Consider the following 15,815-nt stretch of genomic DNA (forward strand, 5'->3'; position numbering starts at 1 on the left):
TCAACAATATCACATAATGACAGTGTGATTTTTTTTTGTAAATAAGTATCCACAGCCTTTGCTTAATACGTTGTTGATGCACCTTTGGCAACAATTACAGTCATTACGAATACAATGCCACAAGCTTAGCACACCTATCTTTGGGCAGTTTTGCCTATTCCTCTTTGCCCATTCCTCTTAGCAGCACCTCTCAATCTCCATCAGGTTGGATGGGAAACATTGGTGCACAGACTATTTCAGATCTTTCCAGTAATATACAATCAGATTCAAGTCTTAGCTCAAGCTGGGCCACTCAAGGACATTTACAAAGTTATCCTGAAGCCATTCCTTTATCTTGGCTGTGTGCTTAGGTTTGTTGTCCTGCTGAAAGATATACCGTTGCCCCAGTCTGAGTTCAAGAATGCTCTGGAGCAGGTTTTCATTCAGGATGCCTCTGCTGCATTCACCTTTCCCTCTATCCTGACTAGTTTCCCAGTTCCTGTCGCTAAAAAACATCCCCACAGCATGATGCTGCCACCACCATGCTTCACTGTAGGGATGGTATTGGCCTGATGATGAGTGATGCCTGGTTTCCTCCAAACCTAACGCCTGGCATTCTTGTCAAAGAGTTCAATCTTTTTCTCATCAGACCAGATAAATTTGTTTCAGACCAAATTTGTTTCTCATCGTCTGAGAGTCTTTCGGGTGCGTTTTGGCAAACTCAAGGCGGGCTGCCATGTGCTTTTTACTAAAGAATGGCTTTTGTCGGGCCAACCAATACAGGCCTGATTGGTGGATTGCAGCAGAGAGAGTTGTCCTTCTGGAAGGTTTTCCTCTCTCCACATAGAAATGCTGTAGTTCTGGGTCACCACCCTGACTTCTCCCGATTGCTCCGCTCGAGGAAGAGTCCTGGTGGTTCCAAACTTCTTCCATTTACGGATGATGGAGGCCACTGTGCTCATTGGGACCTTCAAATATCTTTTTCTGTACACTTCCGCAGATTTGTGCCTCGAGACAATACTGTTTTAGAGGTCACTTCAACTTCATGCTTGATTTGTGCTCTGCCATTCACTGTCAAGGGAGTACCTTTCTAAATCATGTCCAAACAACTACATTTACTCCAATTTAGCTGTAAGAACATCACAAGGATGATCAGTTATATGCACTTGATCTCAATTTCGAGCTTCATGGCAAAGGCTGTAAATACTTATGTACATGAGAAAATTTTGTCGCTAGTCATCGACTATCTTACCGATTCGTCGACGAGTCGGATTAAAAAGCATACACATTTTCACTGGCTATAATTTAGACATCAACTTTTAAATTCAGCTTGAGAAATTTTAAAGCATGTGCTTACTAACTACTAACTAATTTGTTCATAAATTTGTATTTATACCGTAACTATGCTGCCTTTTAGGCTGTTGTAATATTTTAATAACTATTAAACTGTTGTCCATTTGAATGTAAGGACAGGAAAAGTGCAAAATACAACAAGTATATGTTTTAAAAAAAAAGGCGATTAAAATAGCAATAACAAACGATAAAAACAACAAAACTAACATGCTCGAAAAAGAAACTAGCATTTTGTGATGTGTTGAAAAAGCTGCACACTGATATTATGTAATGATTATTGATTATTAAATGATAAATAAATGATAAATGGGTTATACTTGTATAGCGCTTTTCTACCTTCAAGGTACTCAAAGCGCTTTGACACTATTTCCACATTTACCCATTCACACACACATTCACACACTGATGGCGGGAGCTGCCATGCAAGGCGCTAACCAGCAGCCATCAGAGGCAAAGGGTGAAGTGTCTTGCCCAAGGACACAACAGACGTGACTAGGAAGGTAGAAGGTGGGAATTGAACCCCAGTAACCAGCAACACTCCGATTGCTGGCACAGCCACTCTACCAACTTCGCCACGCCGTCCGAAGTGGCATTTTTAGCATTTAATGCATATAATTGTATCAATTATTAATTTTCAACATTTTGCAGACAAATGTATCGTTGCACCTCTATAGTACATGTGATTTCTTAATTTTTTATTTTTGAAAAACTTTACAAAAATCTAAAACAAATGTTTTTGAACTGGCATGATGGGGTTTTTTGTGTAGAAGTTTGAGGACACAAATACATTTATTCCATTTTGAAATCAAGCTGTATCATAAGTTAAAGGCCTACTGAAATGATTTTTTTTTATTTAAACGGGAATAGCAGATCCATTCTATGTGTCATACTTGATCATTTCGCAATATTGCCATATTTTTGCTGAAGGGATTTAGTAGAGAAAATCGGCGATAAAGTTCGCAACTTTTGCTCGCTGATAAAAAAAAGCCTTGCCTGTACCGGAAGTAGCGTGACGTCACAGGAGCTAGTATTCCTCACAATTCCCCATTGTTTACAATGGAGCGAGAGAGATTCGGACCGAGAAAGTGATAATTACCCCATTAATTTGAGCGAGGATGAAAGATTCGTAGATGAGGAACGTTACAGTGAAGGACTTGAGAGACAGTGATGGACGTATCTTTTTTTCGCTCTGACCGTAACTTAGGTACAAGCTGGCTCATTGGATTCCACACTCTCCTTTTTTTATTGTGGATCACGGATTTGTATTTTAAACCACCTGGGATACTATATCCTCTTGAAAATGAGAGTCGAGAACGCGAAATGGACATTCAGTGCCTTTTATCTCCACGACAATACATCGGCGAAATGCTTAAGCTACGAGCTAACGTGATAGCATCGTGCTTTAACTGCATATAGAAACAAAAAAATAAAGCCCTGACTGGAAGGATAGATAGAAAATCAACAATACTATTAAACCGTGGACATGTAAATACACGGTTAATGCTTTCCAGGCTGGCGAAGGTTAACAATGCTGTGCTAACGACGCCATTGAAGCTAACTTAGCAACGGGACCTCACAGAGCTATGCTAAAAACATTAGCTCTCCACCTACGCCAGCCAGCCCTCATCTACTCATCAACACCCGTGCTCACCTGCGTTCCAGCGATCGGCAGAAGGACGAAGGACTTCACCCGATGCGTTTGGCGGCCCGGAGACGTAGGAAGTCAAGGTGAGGTCGGCGGCTAGCGCGGCTAGCGCTCCAACAAAGTCCTCCTGGTTGTGTTGCTGTAGTCCGCTGCTAATACACCGATCCCACCTACAACTGTCTTCTTTGCAGCCTTCATTGTTCATTAAACAATTTGCAAAAGATGTCCAGAATACTGTGGAATTATGAAATGAAAACAGAGCTTTTTGTATAGGATTCTACGGGGTACCATAACTTCCGTTACTCGGACTTCGTCACGCACATACGTCATCATACCGCGACGTTTCAGCCGGATATTTCCCGGGAAGTTTTAAAAGTCACTTTATTAGTTAACCCGGCCGTATTGGCATGTGTTGCAATGTTAAGATTTCATCATTGATATATAAACTATCAGACTGCGTGGTCGGTAGTAGTATGTTTCAGTAGGCCTTTAAAGTTAAGTTAAAGTACCAATGATTGTCACACACACACTAGGTGTGGTGAAATTTGTCCTCTGCATTTGACCCATCCCCTTGATCACCCCCTGGGAGGTGAGGGGAGCAGTGGGCAGCAGCGGTGCCGTGCCCGGGAATCATTTTTGGTGATTTAACCCCCAATTCCAACCCTTGATGCTGAGTGCCAAGCAGGGAGGTAATGGGTCCCACTTTTATAGTCTTTGGTATAACTCGGCCGGGGTTTGAACTCACAACCTACCGATCTCAGGGCGGACACTCTAACCACTAGGCCACTGAGTGATGATAGATAAAATGTGGAAAAAAATGAAGCGTGAATACGTTCCGGATGCACAATATTAAAACACAAAAAGTAAGTTACATGTATGTGAAATGTCCGCAAAAACGGGGAAATCTGCGTTTTTAATCATTCATTTTCATGTCAAAATATCACTTCCCGTGTTTTTATTCATATAATATTGTAGTGTGTAAGGACAGGAGTCAAAGGCGGAGCTTCAAAAGATTGAGCTAATTGTTTTAATGACATTCAGACTGTTTTCTTATCAGCAATCGAGCAATATCTATACATCCTTGGCTTCTCAGCGCAACAACACACAACACCGGAAATGTGTCCCGTGAAAATCCATCCGACTACAACTCTATCAATAATAAAAGTTTTGTTGGTGATTTATGTAAACCCACTACAATATCAAAACAAAGGATATAAATAAAATGTGTTGAACACTGGCCTCAGCCTCAGGTACTTGCTGTTCCTCTTGCCTACATGCTGCAGTGAATTGCAGGACAGGGAGACTGAGGGCTGCCGAAACAAGCCCTTAACATAGTTGGCATCATCCAGCTAGCTGACTTGTAGTTGACTGTGAAGCTCCCCGAGCCACAACGTTGATAGCTTTCTACTTTGCTGCTAATCATATTTGGATGATTACAATCCAAACACTGTTATTTCCGAACCAGATGTAGTTCTACAGCATTTATTAGTAGCCAATGGGAAGGTATATTTTTGAAGTGACGGATTTAAACAGAGGTCACACCACCGGAAGCATATTACCAAAGGTGGTGCAGCTATAGGATAGAGTTGCCAAATGGAAAACATTTTCTGAGTTCTTTGCATGCATGTTATACATATAATTTGACATTACATTTTCAATGATAACAATGTTAGTAGATTATCTATTAAAAAAACAAACATTCTGTGGTACATTATATGGGACATGTAAGTGTCAAAAAGACAGCCAAAACAGGTTGGTATATGAGAATAAATCTAAAGGTAATGTATAGTGTAGAAATGCACCAAATTGCAGGAAATGTAGCCTTGATTTTCCTAATTTTCTTTCAGGGCTTGCGTAGCAGCAGTTAGTACCAATTGAAATGTTCCTCTTTTTTTCGTCAGTTTTCCTCTCTTTTTTCCTCAAAGGGTGCTCACATGCCTGAAGTTACTCCCAATTGTCCTAAGTGTATATATGATCCTTCAGTTTAAACTGCAGTTGCCATGACCGGTATTGATTCCTGCAGATTTGTACCCACATAATCAAAAACTTATGTGGATCTAGGGATTTTTGATTAATGTGTTTTTCCATACATGTTTTAACTACATTTGTATATTTTGGGCTGCGGTGCCATAGCAAACCACAACATTTTTACTCGACAATCTTACAGTTGGTGCTTTTTAAAATACTATTTTCACATTCAGTTCAAGAAAGTGCCTTGTTTATTTTGCAGTTTTGTTGTATTTGTGTACCTTTTCCAAAGAGCACATCTTTTTTTCGCTTTTTGGAGGCCCAATCAGCGTTCTTCTTTAACCTTTTTCGATACTCGTTTCTAAATTTGACTGAGCCCCCAAAGTGATGTTAACCCATAAGTTTATAACATTATGTTAAAATGGTTAATATTGTTTCTCCCCCTTAAATATAGGAAAAAAACATTTATGTGATTTGTGACACAATGAAATAATCACAGCAATAGTCCCACTTTTACTCTGAGCACTGCTTTGGAGTTGTGCTTTTAGAGCCAGGGACAGTGTCATAGCTTTATGAAGTGCTAACTGCTGGAGTGGGAGATGTGTCTGTCACAGGAAATGATCTGTCAAACGTAATCCTGCATGTGATTGTGTGTGTAGTCCTCAGCAGTACCTGAGGTGGGATGATGGCTGAGGCAGTGTGATTAACACAGTCCAGAATCTAGACCATTATACCTATTGCACCCCAGTGTACTGTCTGTTGAGGACAACCACTAAACTGAGCTATAAATCCACATGGCGCATTGCAGCTTTATGTCACTGAAGTTGTTTAAACTAGAATGATAGCATTGCTCTAGTAGGATTTTAGTCAATGTTAATAGAAAATATTTTGGATGCAAACACCATTATTAAGATTAAAGTACCAATGATTGTCACACACACACTAGATGTGGCGAAATTTGTCCTCTGCATTTGTCCCATCCCCTTGGGGAGCAGTGGGCAGCAGCGGCGCCGCGCCCGGGAATCATTTTGGTGATTTAACCCCCAACTCCAACCCTTTGTTGCTGAGTGCCAAGCAGGGAGGTTATGGGTCCCATTTTTATAGTCTTTGGTATGACTCGGCTGGGATTTGAACTCCAACCTACCGATCTCAGGGCGGTGGTTAATAAGTTAGACTAGATAGTCTCGCTGCATCTAAAACCACAGAACAGAAGCGATCTAAATTAAGAAATAGTATCTTGTCAAGATGGGGTTTCCCTCTCACATGCTAATGGAGGAGAAAGGTAGAAAGTGAGCTGATGGTAGCGTCTGGCATATTGACAAGCAGGAAATGGCCTTGTTTCCTTATTACTCCAAACAGGATGTGGGCGTATAAACTGTTGACATGGGAAGCCAGGAGAGCTGGGGGGCTTGGCAAAAGTCCCAAGAGATGGTGGTGGCGAAAGGAAGAGCAGAAGGGAGGTGTGGGGTAAGGGAGGGGCTGAGACAAGACCACATTGCCACAGAAGTTGTTAAATTTGGTGATGTTTGCTGTGAATCAAACTACCTTATTTAATCAAGATTGTGGATGTTTTTTCCATGTAAATCCACAGACATAATGTTTGCCCTGTACTTATGAGAATATTTGAGAGTAGGTACACCTCCATCTTATTTTTTTTATGACAATCTCTTCATTATGTATGACATGCAGGTATAGGATCAGATCCCAACCGACCCCCATGTCGGAAGGCCAAAGACTTGAGGAAAGAGCGGCGTCATCAGAAGGAGCAGTTGAAACATAGCATTGTTGGGGTTTCCGCCACTTTGACCACTAGCTCTCCTCCTTCTACCCCGACCAACCAGCCCAAAGCTTTGGAAGATTTCCTCACTGAGACATTTGCAGACAACTCGTCTCATTGCCTTGAGGTAAGCCATAGGTGGTTTTGGTTCTCCCCATTATAGTGACATGAAATAAACATTAGCCTGTTGGAAGGAGTCAAAGAGTTGTTATTTCTCTCTTCCAAGATTCTTAGCTTTCACCATGTTTGTGTGTTGAGGCGAGCTGGCCAAAGCAGTGTAGAAAAACACCTAAGTCCCTGTTTTTCTTCCAATTGAATAGCTGAAACTCCACAAAGAGTTATATTACCCCACTGATGATGATTACAACCACAGCTCCCACATCACTTCTACTTCCCTACCAAAGTTCATTTTCATGTTCTCTACTTTAGACAATGTAAAAAAAATCAGTGCCAGCGAGGTTGGTAGACTAATGTCATTTTTGGTCTTGACCGAGACTTGAACCAGATGCAAACACCGTAACTACAGCAATGCTGGACTTCCAGTTTTTGATTAAGAAAACACAATGGTTTAAATAAAGCCTTTAACACTGTTTTTAGGTACCACAAAAATGTAACTGCTCATTTTTTTTAGGAAGAAAAAGTATGTTTTTAAAAAACTATGTTAGAGCGTTGTGTGATGCCGTAATTTACAGTTTCACTGTTTGGCAACTTTACAAAATTTGCTTTAAAACAGTGGTCACCAACTTTTACACACATATATATATATATATATATATATATATATATATATATATATATATATATATATATATATATATATATATATATATATATATTTATATATGTCTGTGTGTGTGTGTACGGTATTTTTCGGAGTATAAGTCGCTTTGGAGTATAATTCGCACCGGTCGAAAATGCATAATAAAGAAGGAAAAAAACATATATAAGTCGCACTGGAGTATAAGTCATACTTGCCAACCTTGAGACCTCCGATATCGGGAGGTGTGGGGGGGCGTGGTTGGGGTGGGGGGCGTGGTTAGGGGCGCGGTTAAGGGTGTGGTTAAGAGGAGAGTATATTTACAGCTAGAATTCACCAACAGAAGTATTTCATATATATATATATATATATATATATATATATATATATATATATATATATATTTGTGTATGAAATACTTGACTTTCAGTGAATTCTAGCTATATATATATAAATAAATATATATATATATATATATATATATATATATATATATATATATATATATATATATATATTAATTTTATTATACATATAAATAAAATAAATACTTGAATTTCAGTGTCCCGGAGGCTATCCAGTAGATGGCAGCATTGTCCTGTTTAACTTCTCCGTTCATGAATGAGTATATCATTTCGGCCACCGTGTTCAATGGAGACGTCTGTTCTACAAAATGTACAGGCAACATACATACCCCTTCCCCTTCGAACTGTCCTGGATGAACTGAAATTCTTGTTTCCATTCGTTTTGGAACTTGCAAGCGTATTTCTTCATCTTGCTCGTCGACGGCGTCGCCATGTCTAACTTCCTCGTTCTTCTGCTTCGTCTCCTTGTTGTGTGCGCAGTTGTGCACTCTACTCTCTAAAAGCCGTAGATGTTATGACGTCATTGGGCAGGCAAGGTGTTTATATTGTGGGAAAGCGGACGTGAGAACAGGCTGTCCCCACTCAGGTCCACATTGAGCTGGAGGGGGCGTGGCCTCCAGCTCCGGCTGAATACCGGGAGTTTGTCGGGAGAAAATTTCTGCCGGGAGGTTATCTGGAGAGGCGCTGAATACCGGGAGTCTCCCGCTAAAAACGGGAGGGTTGGCAAGTATGGTATAAGTCGCATTTTTTGGGGAAATTTATTTGATAAAACCCAACACCAAGAATAGACATTTGAAAGGCAATTTAAAATAAATAAAGAATAGTGAACAACAGGCTGAATAAGTGTACGTTATATGACGCATACATAACCAACTGAGAACGTGCCTGTATGTTAACGTGACATATTATGGTAAGAGTCATTCAAATAACTATAACATATAAAACATGCTATACGTTTACCAAACAATCTGTCACTCTTAATCGCTAAATCCGAATGAAATCTTATACGTTTAGTCTCTTACGTGAATGAGCTAAATAATATTATTTGATATTTTACGGTAAAGTGTTAATAATTTCACACACAAGTCGCTCCTGAGTATAAGTCGCACCCCCGGCTAAACTATGAAAAAAACTGCGACTTATAGTCCGAAAAATATGGTATATAGAAATGTATATACATTAAAGTATGTGAACCCTTTGAGATTAGTTGAATTTCTGCAGAAATTGGACTTTAAATGTGTTCTGATCGTCATCTAAGTCACAACAATAGACAAATACAATCTGCTTAAACTAAAACGGCACAAAAAAACATGTTTTCATTTTTCATTGAACACAACAGTGCAGGGTGGAAAAAGTATGTGAACCTTTGGATTTAAAAACTGGTTGAGCCTCTTTCGGCAACAATAACCTCAACCAAACATTCACTAATGGCAGATCAGACTTGCACAACGGTCCGGAGGACTTTTGGACCATTCCTCTTTACAAAAGTGTTTCAGTTCAGCAATATTCTTGGGGTTTCTGGTGTGAATTGCTCTCTTAAGGTCCTTTCACAGCATCTCAATTGGGTTGAGGTCAGGAATCTGACTGGGCCACTCCAGAATGCGTATTTTCTATTATTTACTTTTATGGGTCATTGTCCTGTTGCATCACCCATCCTTTCATGGGCTTGAGTTGACAGACAAGTGCTCCTAAGTTTTCCTGTAATATGTTTTGATAAAATTGGGAATTAATTTTTCCGTCGATGACAGCAATCCGTCCAGACCCTGAGACAGCAAAGCAGCCCAAACCATGATGCTCCCTCCACTATATTTCCCCGTTGGGAGAAAGTTTTGATGTTGTTGTGCTGTGCCTTTTTTTCTCCACACATAGCGTTGTGTGTTCCTCCCAAACAACTCAATTTTGGTTTCATTTGTCCACAGAATATTTTACCAGTAGTGCTGTGGAACATCTAGGTGCTCTTTTGCACACTTCAAACGTTTTTCTTTGACAGCGGTGGCTTCCTTAGCAGTGTCCGCCCATGAACTCCACTCTTGTTTGATGTTTTCCTTATTGTTGGCTGGTCAACAAAAATGTTAGCATGTGCCAGAGATTATTGTATACATATATATAGATAGATAGATAGATAGATAGATAGTACTTTATTGATTCCTTCAGAAGAGTTCCCTCAGGAAAATTTTAATAGATATATACATGTATATATAGGTGTTTATTTATATATTGGAACACCATACTGATGGTGGAAACGAAAGCAAATTTTGCATTTCCTTTGGAAATCGAGGTCCCAGAGTCTGGAGGAAAACAGGAGAGGCACAGGATCCACGTTGCCTGAAGTCTAATGTAAAGTTTCCACCATCAGTGATGGTTTGGGGTGCCATGTCATCTGCTGGTGTCGGTCCACTCTGTTTCCTGAGATCCAGGGTCAATGCAGCCGTCTACCAGCAAGTTTTAGAGCACTTCATGCTTCCTGCTGCTGACCTGCTCTATGGAGATGGAGATTTCAAGTTCCAACAGGCCTTGGCGCCTGCACACAGCGCAAAATCTACCCATGCCTGGTTTACGGACCATGGTATTTCTGTTCTAAATTGGCCCGCCAACTCCCCTGACCTTAGCCCCATAGAAAATCTGTGGGGTATTGTGAAAAGGAAGATGCAGAATGCCAGACCCAAAAACGCAGAAGAGTTGAAGGCCACTATCAGAGCAACCTGGGCTCTCATAACACCTTTTTTTTTTTTTTTCCTTTTTTTTTTTTTTTTTTTTTTTAAATATATTTTATTAATATTATTATTATTATGTATTTATTTATTTTATTTATTTATTCCCCTACCTCAGGGGGGGGGGCTCGGCGGGGCGGTTGCTGGTTGTTCCATCTCCATCGTTGGGGTCCCTGCGGGTGGGGTGGGTGGTTCCTGTGGCCCCGTGCTGGGTGGTCCTGTGGCGGCCGGCTTGGGTGGGGTGGCCGTGGGCTGGCCTCGCCGCGCTCTCCGGGGGTGGGGGGGGGCTCGTGGGGGCCCTGTTGCCGGTGGGGCGGAGGCGGTCTTCCCGTCCGGTTGCGGGAGGTCTCCGGGCCCCTCGGGCGGGGCGTCCCGCCTTTCTGTCCGTGTGGGGTGTGGTCTCTCGCTGGCTTGGGGTCTGGCTGCCCCCTGTTTTTCCCGTGCCTTGTCCTCTGCCGGGTGCGTCTGTCTGCGGCCTGCTGCTGGCCCTTGTGGGCGGCACGGTGGGCCAGGCTCTGGGGTTCCTGTCGCTGTCCGGCTTGGCTGCGTGGGGGCGGTGGCCCCTGGTTCCCTGGGCACCACACCTACTGTTTGTGGGATGGGTTCTCGGGGAGGCTGGGGCCGTACTCTGGCTCCCGCACACACTGGGAGTCAAATGTATTGTACATGCAAATTCACATATACTCACACACATACATACAGACATACATAGGTACCTACGCTCCCACATACATATACAAATAAATACAGTACATATTTACACACTCAAAGTTCGTACATCCACACGCACATTCATTATACAAACATACTGTATACACATACTGTACATATACATTCACTGTAAAAACATACATATACACATACTGTACATATACATTCACTGTACAAACACACACATACACATACTACACATACATTCACTGTACAAACACACACATCCATATACTGTACATATACATTCACTGTACAAACACACATTTACACATACTGTACATATACATTCACTGTTCAAACACACATACTGTATACACATACTGTACATATACATTCGCTGTACACACATATACACATACTGTACATATACATTCACTGTACAAGCACACATACACATACTGTACATATACAAGTACATATGCACACATACACTCATGCACATAATCACGTTTCATCAAACATATATTAACGTTGTTGCCCTAGGGTAAACTGGGTATAACACATGGCACACTGACAAAGCTTAACCTATTGTTACTATAACAATCTACAAGGTTAAGGTTGCTTCTCTTTCTTCCCCTCCATTTTTCTGCATTCTTTCGTATCTCAAGTTATCATTACGTATATGTATTGTTGCATTTGAACAATTGTATTGTTGATAATAAAGGTAAAGTACTGGTATTGTTTATTATCAATAGCACTATTTCTATTGGTATTCATATTGCTCCATTTTTAGTGTAATAATGCTCATTGTCATTTCTGTATTTTTTTTTTTTAATTTTCGCTAACTGCTTATTTGCTATTACTTTTACCATCATATTTGTACATGTCGTATTTGCTGATGTTGCTCTGTTGTTGTTGTTGTTGTTGTGTTTGCTGTTGTTGTTTTTGTCTCTCTGTCTAATCCCCCTCTTGTCCCCACAATTCCCCCCTCTGTCTTCCTTTTTCTCTCTTTCTATCCCCTCCTGCTCCGGCCCGGCTGCACCAAATGATAATATAAATACATTTAATAAAGTCAAAATACAAGTAAGGCAACAAGAGAAGTATCCTACACTTCTCTTTTGTAAAGTAAATCTGAACAGCCGATATGGGCATCTACATCTGCTATATGATTTGCCCGAGAAGCTGGGCAGGACATTATTAAAAAAAAAAATAAATAAAAAAAAAAATAACACCTGAGCAGTGCCAGAAACTCATCGACTCCATGCCACGCCGCATTAACGCAGTAATTGAGGCAAAAGGAGCTCCAACCAAGTATTGAGTATTGTACATGCTCATATTTTTCTTTTTCATACTTTTCAGTTGGCCAACATTTCTAAAAATCCCTTTTTTGTATTAGCCTTAAGTAATATTCTAATTTTGTGACACACGGAATTTTGGATTTTCATTTGTTGCCACTTCAAATCATCAAAATTAAATGAAATAAACATTTGAATGCATCAGTCTGTGTGCAATGAATAAATATAATGTACAAGTTACACCTTTTGAATGCAATTACTGAAATAAATCAAGTTTTTCAAAATATTCTAATTTACTGGCTTTTACCTGTATATAAAACCTTAATAGAGGTTTTTGAATGTTTTTTTAAGGGCTTTGTTGGCAGAATAGAGCGACTCCCTTCATCTCCATTGTAAGCGGACTTTTGATTGCATTTATTTTTTAATTTAGAATGCAAAAAAAAAGAAAATCATGTTTGCTTCTTTTGCATAAGGCTTGTGAATGATACTGAAAATTCCCAAAAATACAGTTTCCCTTTAAAAATCCTTAAGAAGAAAAAAAAACGTGTGTTCTTGTCCCTCATAATGGTTGTGAACGATGGGCAAAAATCCCACCAAAATGCAGTTTCCTTTTAAAGTCAAAATTTGCCCATGTGTGAAGATGTTCATCCATGAAGTATGAACCACATCAGGAGAACACCCCAGCCCTTTAGCTGAATAAAGAAATAATAGTCAGAAACAATATCTGTATGTCTGACGCTGCCTTTTGAACTTGTTCTTTTGAATTTATCCTTTAGCATGATTACTTTAGCATTTACCTTTCTACATTTGCATAGGTATTATAATTCATTTTTTTAAATATATATGTTCAGATTTTACCCAGCAGGGGGCACAATGTTCATATGATTTCAAAGGAAGTCTTTCAAATTCCAGTTGACTTGACACAGCCCTTCCAAATCTACTTTGTTATTTTTAATTTATTTTTGATTCTCCTGCATCACTAACATAATAATGAATTAAAATGTGTTTACAAAGAAACGCCTAAATTAAAGAGCTAAGGACCATGACAAATGGTGTGGACAAAATGTACTGTATGTAAAAAGTGATCACATTCTTCTGTGACAACTTAACACAGTTTTTAACCTAATTTAGAACCCATCCAAATAAGAATATTAGGGCTGTCAAATTATTTTTTTAATCAGATTATTTACATTTTTGAATTTGTATTTATCATGAATAATTACTGATGATTAAATTAGCTTAAGAAAAGACACAATGCAATTGTATTGTCAGAATGTCATCCATTAACTTTTTTTTAACGTTTTACTTGAATGCATGTCATTTATTTGCACAAAACTTGATAACAATTTTATCTAAAGTAGCAATTTTTTTGTGAATAATCACGTTAGTGAAATCGTTAATTTTGTCAGCCCTGAAAATAATCTAAAATTACTGTCTTAGTCTCAAGCAAAATAACTTTGCTGACTCACCTCCATGAAAAATGTGTACCGTATTTTTCGGAGTATAAGTCGCTCCGGAGTATAAGTCGCACCGGCCGAAAATGCATAATAAAGAAGGAAAAAAACATATATAAGTTGCACTGGAGTATAAGTCGCATTTTTTGGGGAAATGTATTTGATAAAACCCAACACCAAGAATAGACATTTGAAAGGCAATTTAAAATAAATAAAGAATAGTGAACAACAGGCTGAATAAGTGTACGTTATATGACGCATAAATAACCAACTGAGAACGTAACATAGTATGGTAAGAGTCATTCAAATAACTATAACATATAGAACATGCTATACGTTTACCAAACAATCTGTCACTCCTAATCGCTAAATCCGATGAAATCTTATACTTTTAGTCCAGTGGTTCTTAACCTTGTTGGAGGTACCGAACCCCACCAGTTTCATATGCGCATTCACCGAACCCTTCTTTAGTGAAAAATAAAATGTTTTTTTTTTAAATTCAAGAAAAAGTCATATGTTTTTTTACTGGTGCACAAAATGAACCGTGCATGAACATCACCTTGTTCAAAGAACAAAACCAACACCAACACAGTGCATGAACTCACAACAAATTACACACCTTACACACATTACCATGAATTGAATAACGTGGACCCCGACTTAAACAAGTTGAAAAACTTATTTGGGTGTTACCATTTAGTGGTCAATTGTACGGAATATGTACTGTACTGTGTAAACTGTACTGTTTCATATAATGTATTCTCTTCCTTTGCAATCTGCTAGTAAAAGTTTCAATCGATCAATCAAACAACCTGCAAATCAGATGGAAAATTAGAGGGAACATTGTTTTGGGGTATCCATAATACGCTGATAGGGAGAAGTTTTTATTTACACGATAAGTCTGATGCGTCTTTACCTCCGCCGAACCCCTGAGGCTGACTCACCGAACCCCTAGGGTTCGATCGAACCCAGGTTAAGAACCACTGGTCTAGTCTCTTACGTGAATGAGCTAAATAATATTATTTGATATTTTACGGTAATGTGTTAATAATTTCACACATAAGTTGCTCCTGAGTATAAGTCGCACCCCCGGATAAACTATGAAAGAAAACTGCGACTTATAATACGAAAAATACGGTAATTGTTTTCACATCTATGTTGGCACCAGTGGAAAGACCATTTTAGGTAATGAAACGTTCATCATAATCAAAGTTACACATTTTTTGTTTTGCTGTATTCAAACACTATTGAGCAAGGCTGTTGGTGTTACATAGAGTTGTTGTGATAGCGCTCAAAAAATATTTTTCACCACTATACAGTGCATCCAGAAAATATTCTAAGCGCTTCACTTTTTTCACATTTTATGTTACAGCTTTAATCCTAAATGGAATAAATGTATTTCTTTACTCAAAATTCTACACACAATATACCCCATAATAACAATGTGTATAAAAGTTTTCTTTAGAGAGTATTGAAAATGTAATAAAATTAAAAAGCTACGAAATCACATGTACATATGTATTCACAGCTTTTGCCATGAAGCTCAAACGTGACATCAGGTGCATCCTGTTTCAACTGATTATTCTTGAGATGTTCCTACAGCTTAATTGGAGTCCACCCGTAGTAAATTCAGTTGATGCATGAAGTTGATGCACAAAGTTGAAGGAATTGTCTCGAGGCACAAATCTGGGGAAGTGTTCAGAAAAATATCTGCTGCCTTGAAGGTCCCAATGAACACAGTGGCCTCAATCATCCGTAAGTTTGAAACCACCAGGGCTCTTGTTAGAGCTGGCCGGCCAACTAAGATGGGCGATCGGGGGCAAAAGGCCCTAGTCTAGGAGGTGACCGGGAACCCGA

General features: G+C 39.4%; 1 protein-coding gene across 4 annotated transcripts in view; it reads left to right on the top strand.

Moving 5' to 3' along the window:
* LOC133657362 (arginyl-tRNA--protein transferase 1) overlaps positions 1–15,815 on the top strand; it is a 97,957-nt gene that overhangs the window by 16,391 nt on the left and 65,751 nt on the right. For all 4 annotated transcript variants that reach the window (XM_062058610.1, XM_062058612.1, XM_062058613.1 and 1 more), the window contains exon 6: positions 6,635–6,849. In XM_062058610.1, coding sequence (XP_061914594.1) covers positions 6,635–6,849 — 215 coding nt within the window. The remainder of the gene's footprint in view (positions 1–6,634; positions 6,850–15,815) is intronic.

Source organism: Entelurus aequoreus, linkage group LG09, assembly GCF_033978785.1.
Source record: "Entelurus aequoreus isolate RoL-2023_Sb linkage group LG09, RoL_Eaeq_v1.1, whole genome shotgun sequence".
Classification (NCBI taxonomy): Eukaryota; Metazoa; Chordata; class Actinopteri; order Syngnathiformes; family Syngnathidae; genus Entelurus; species Entelurus aequoreus.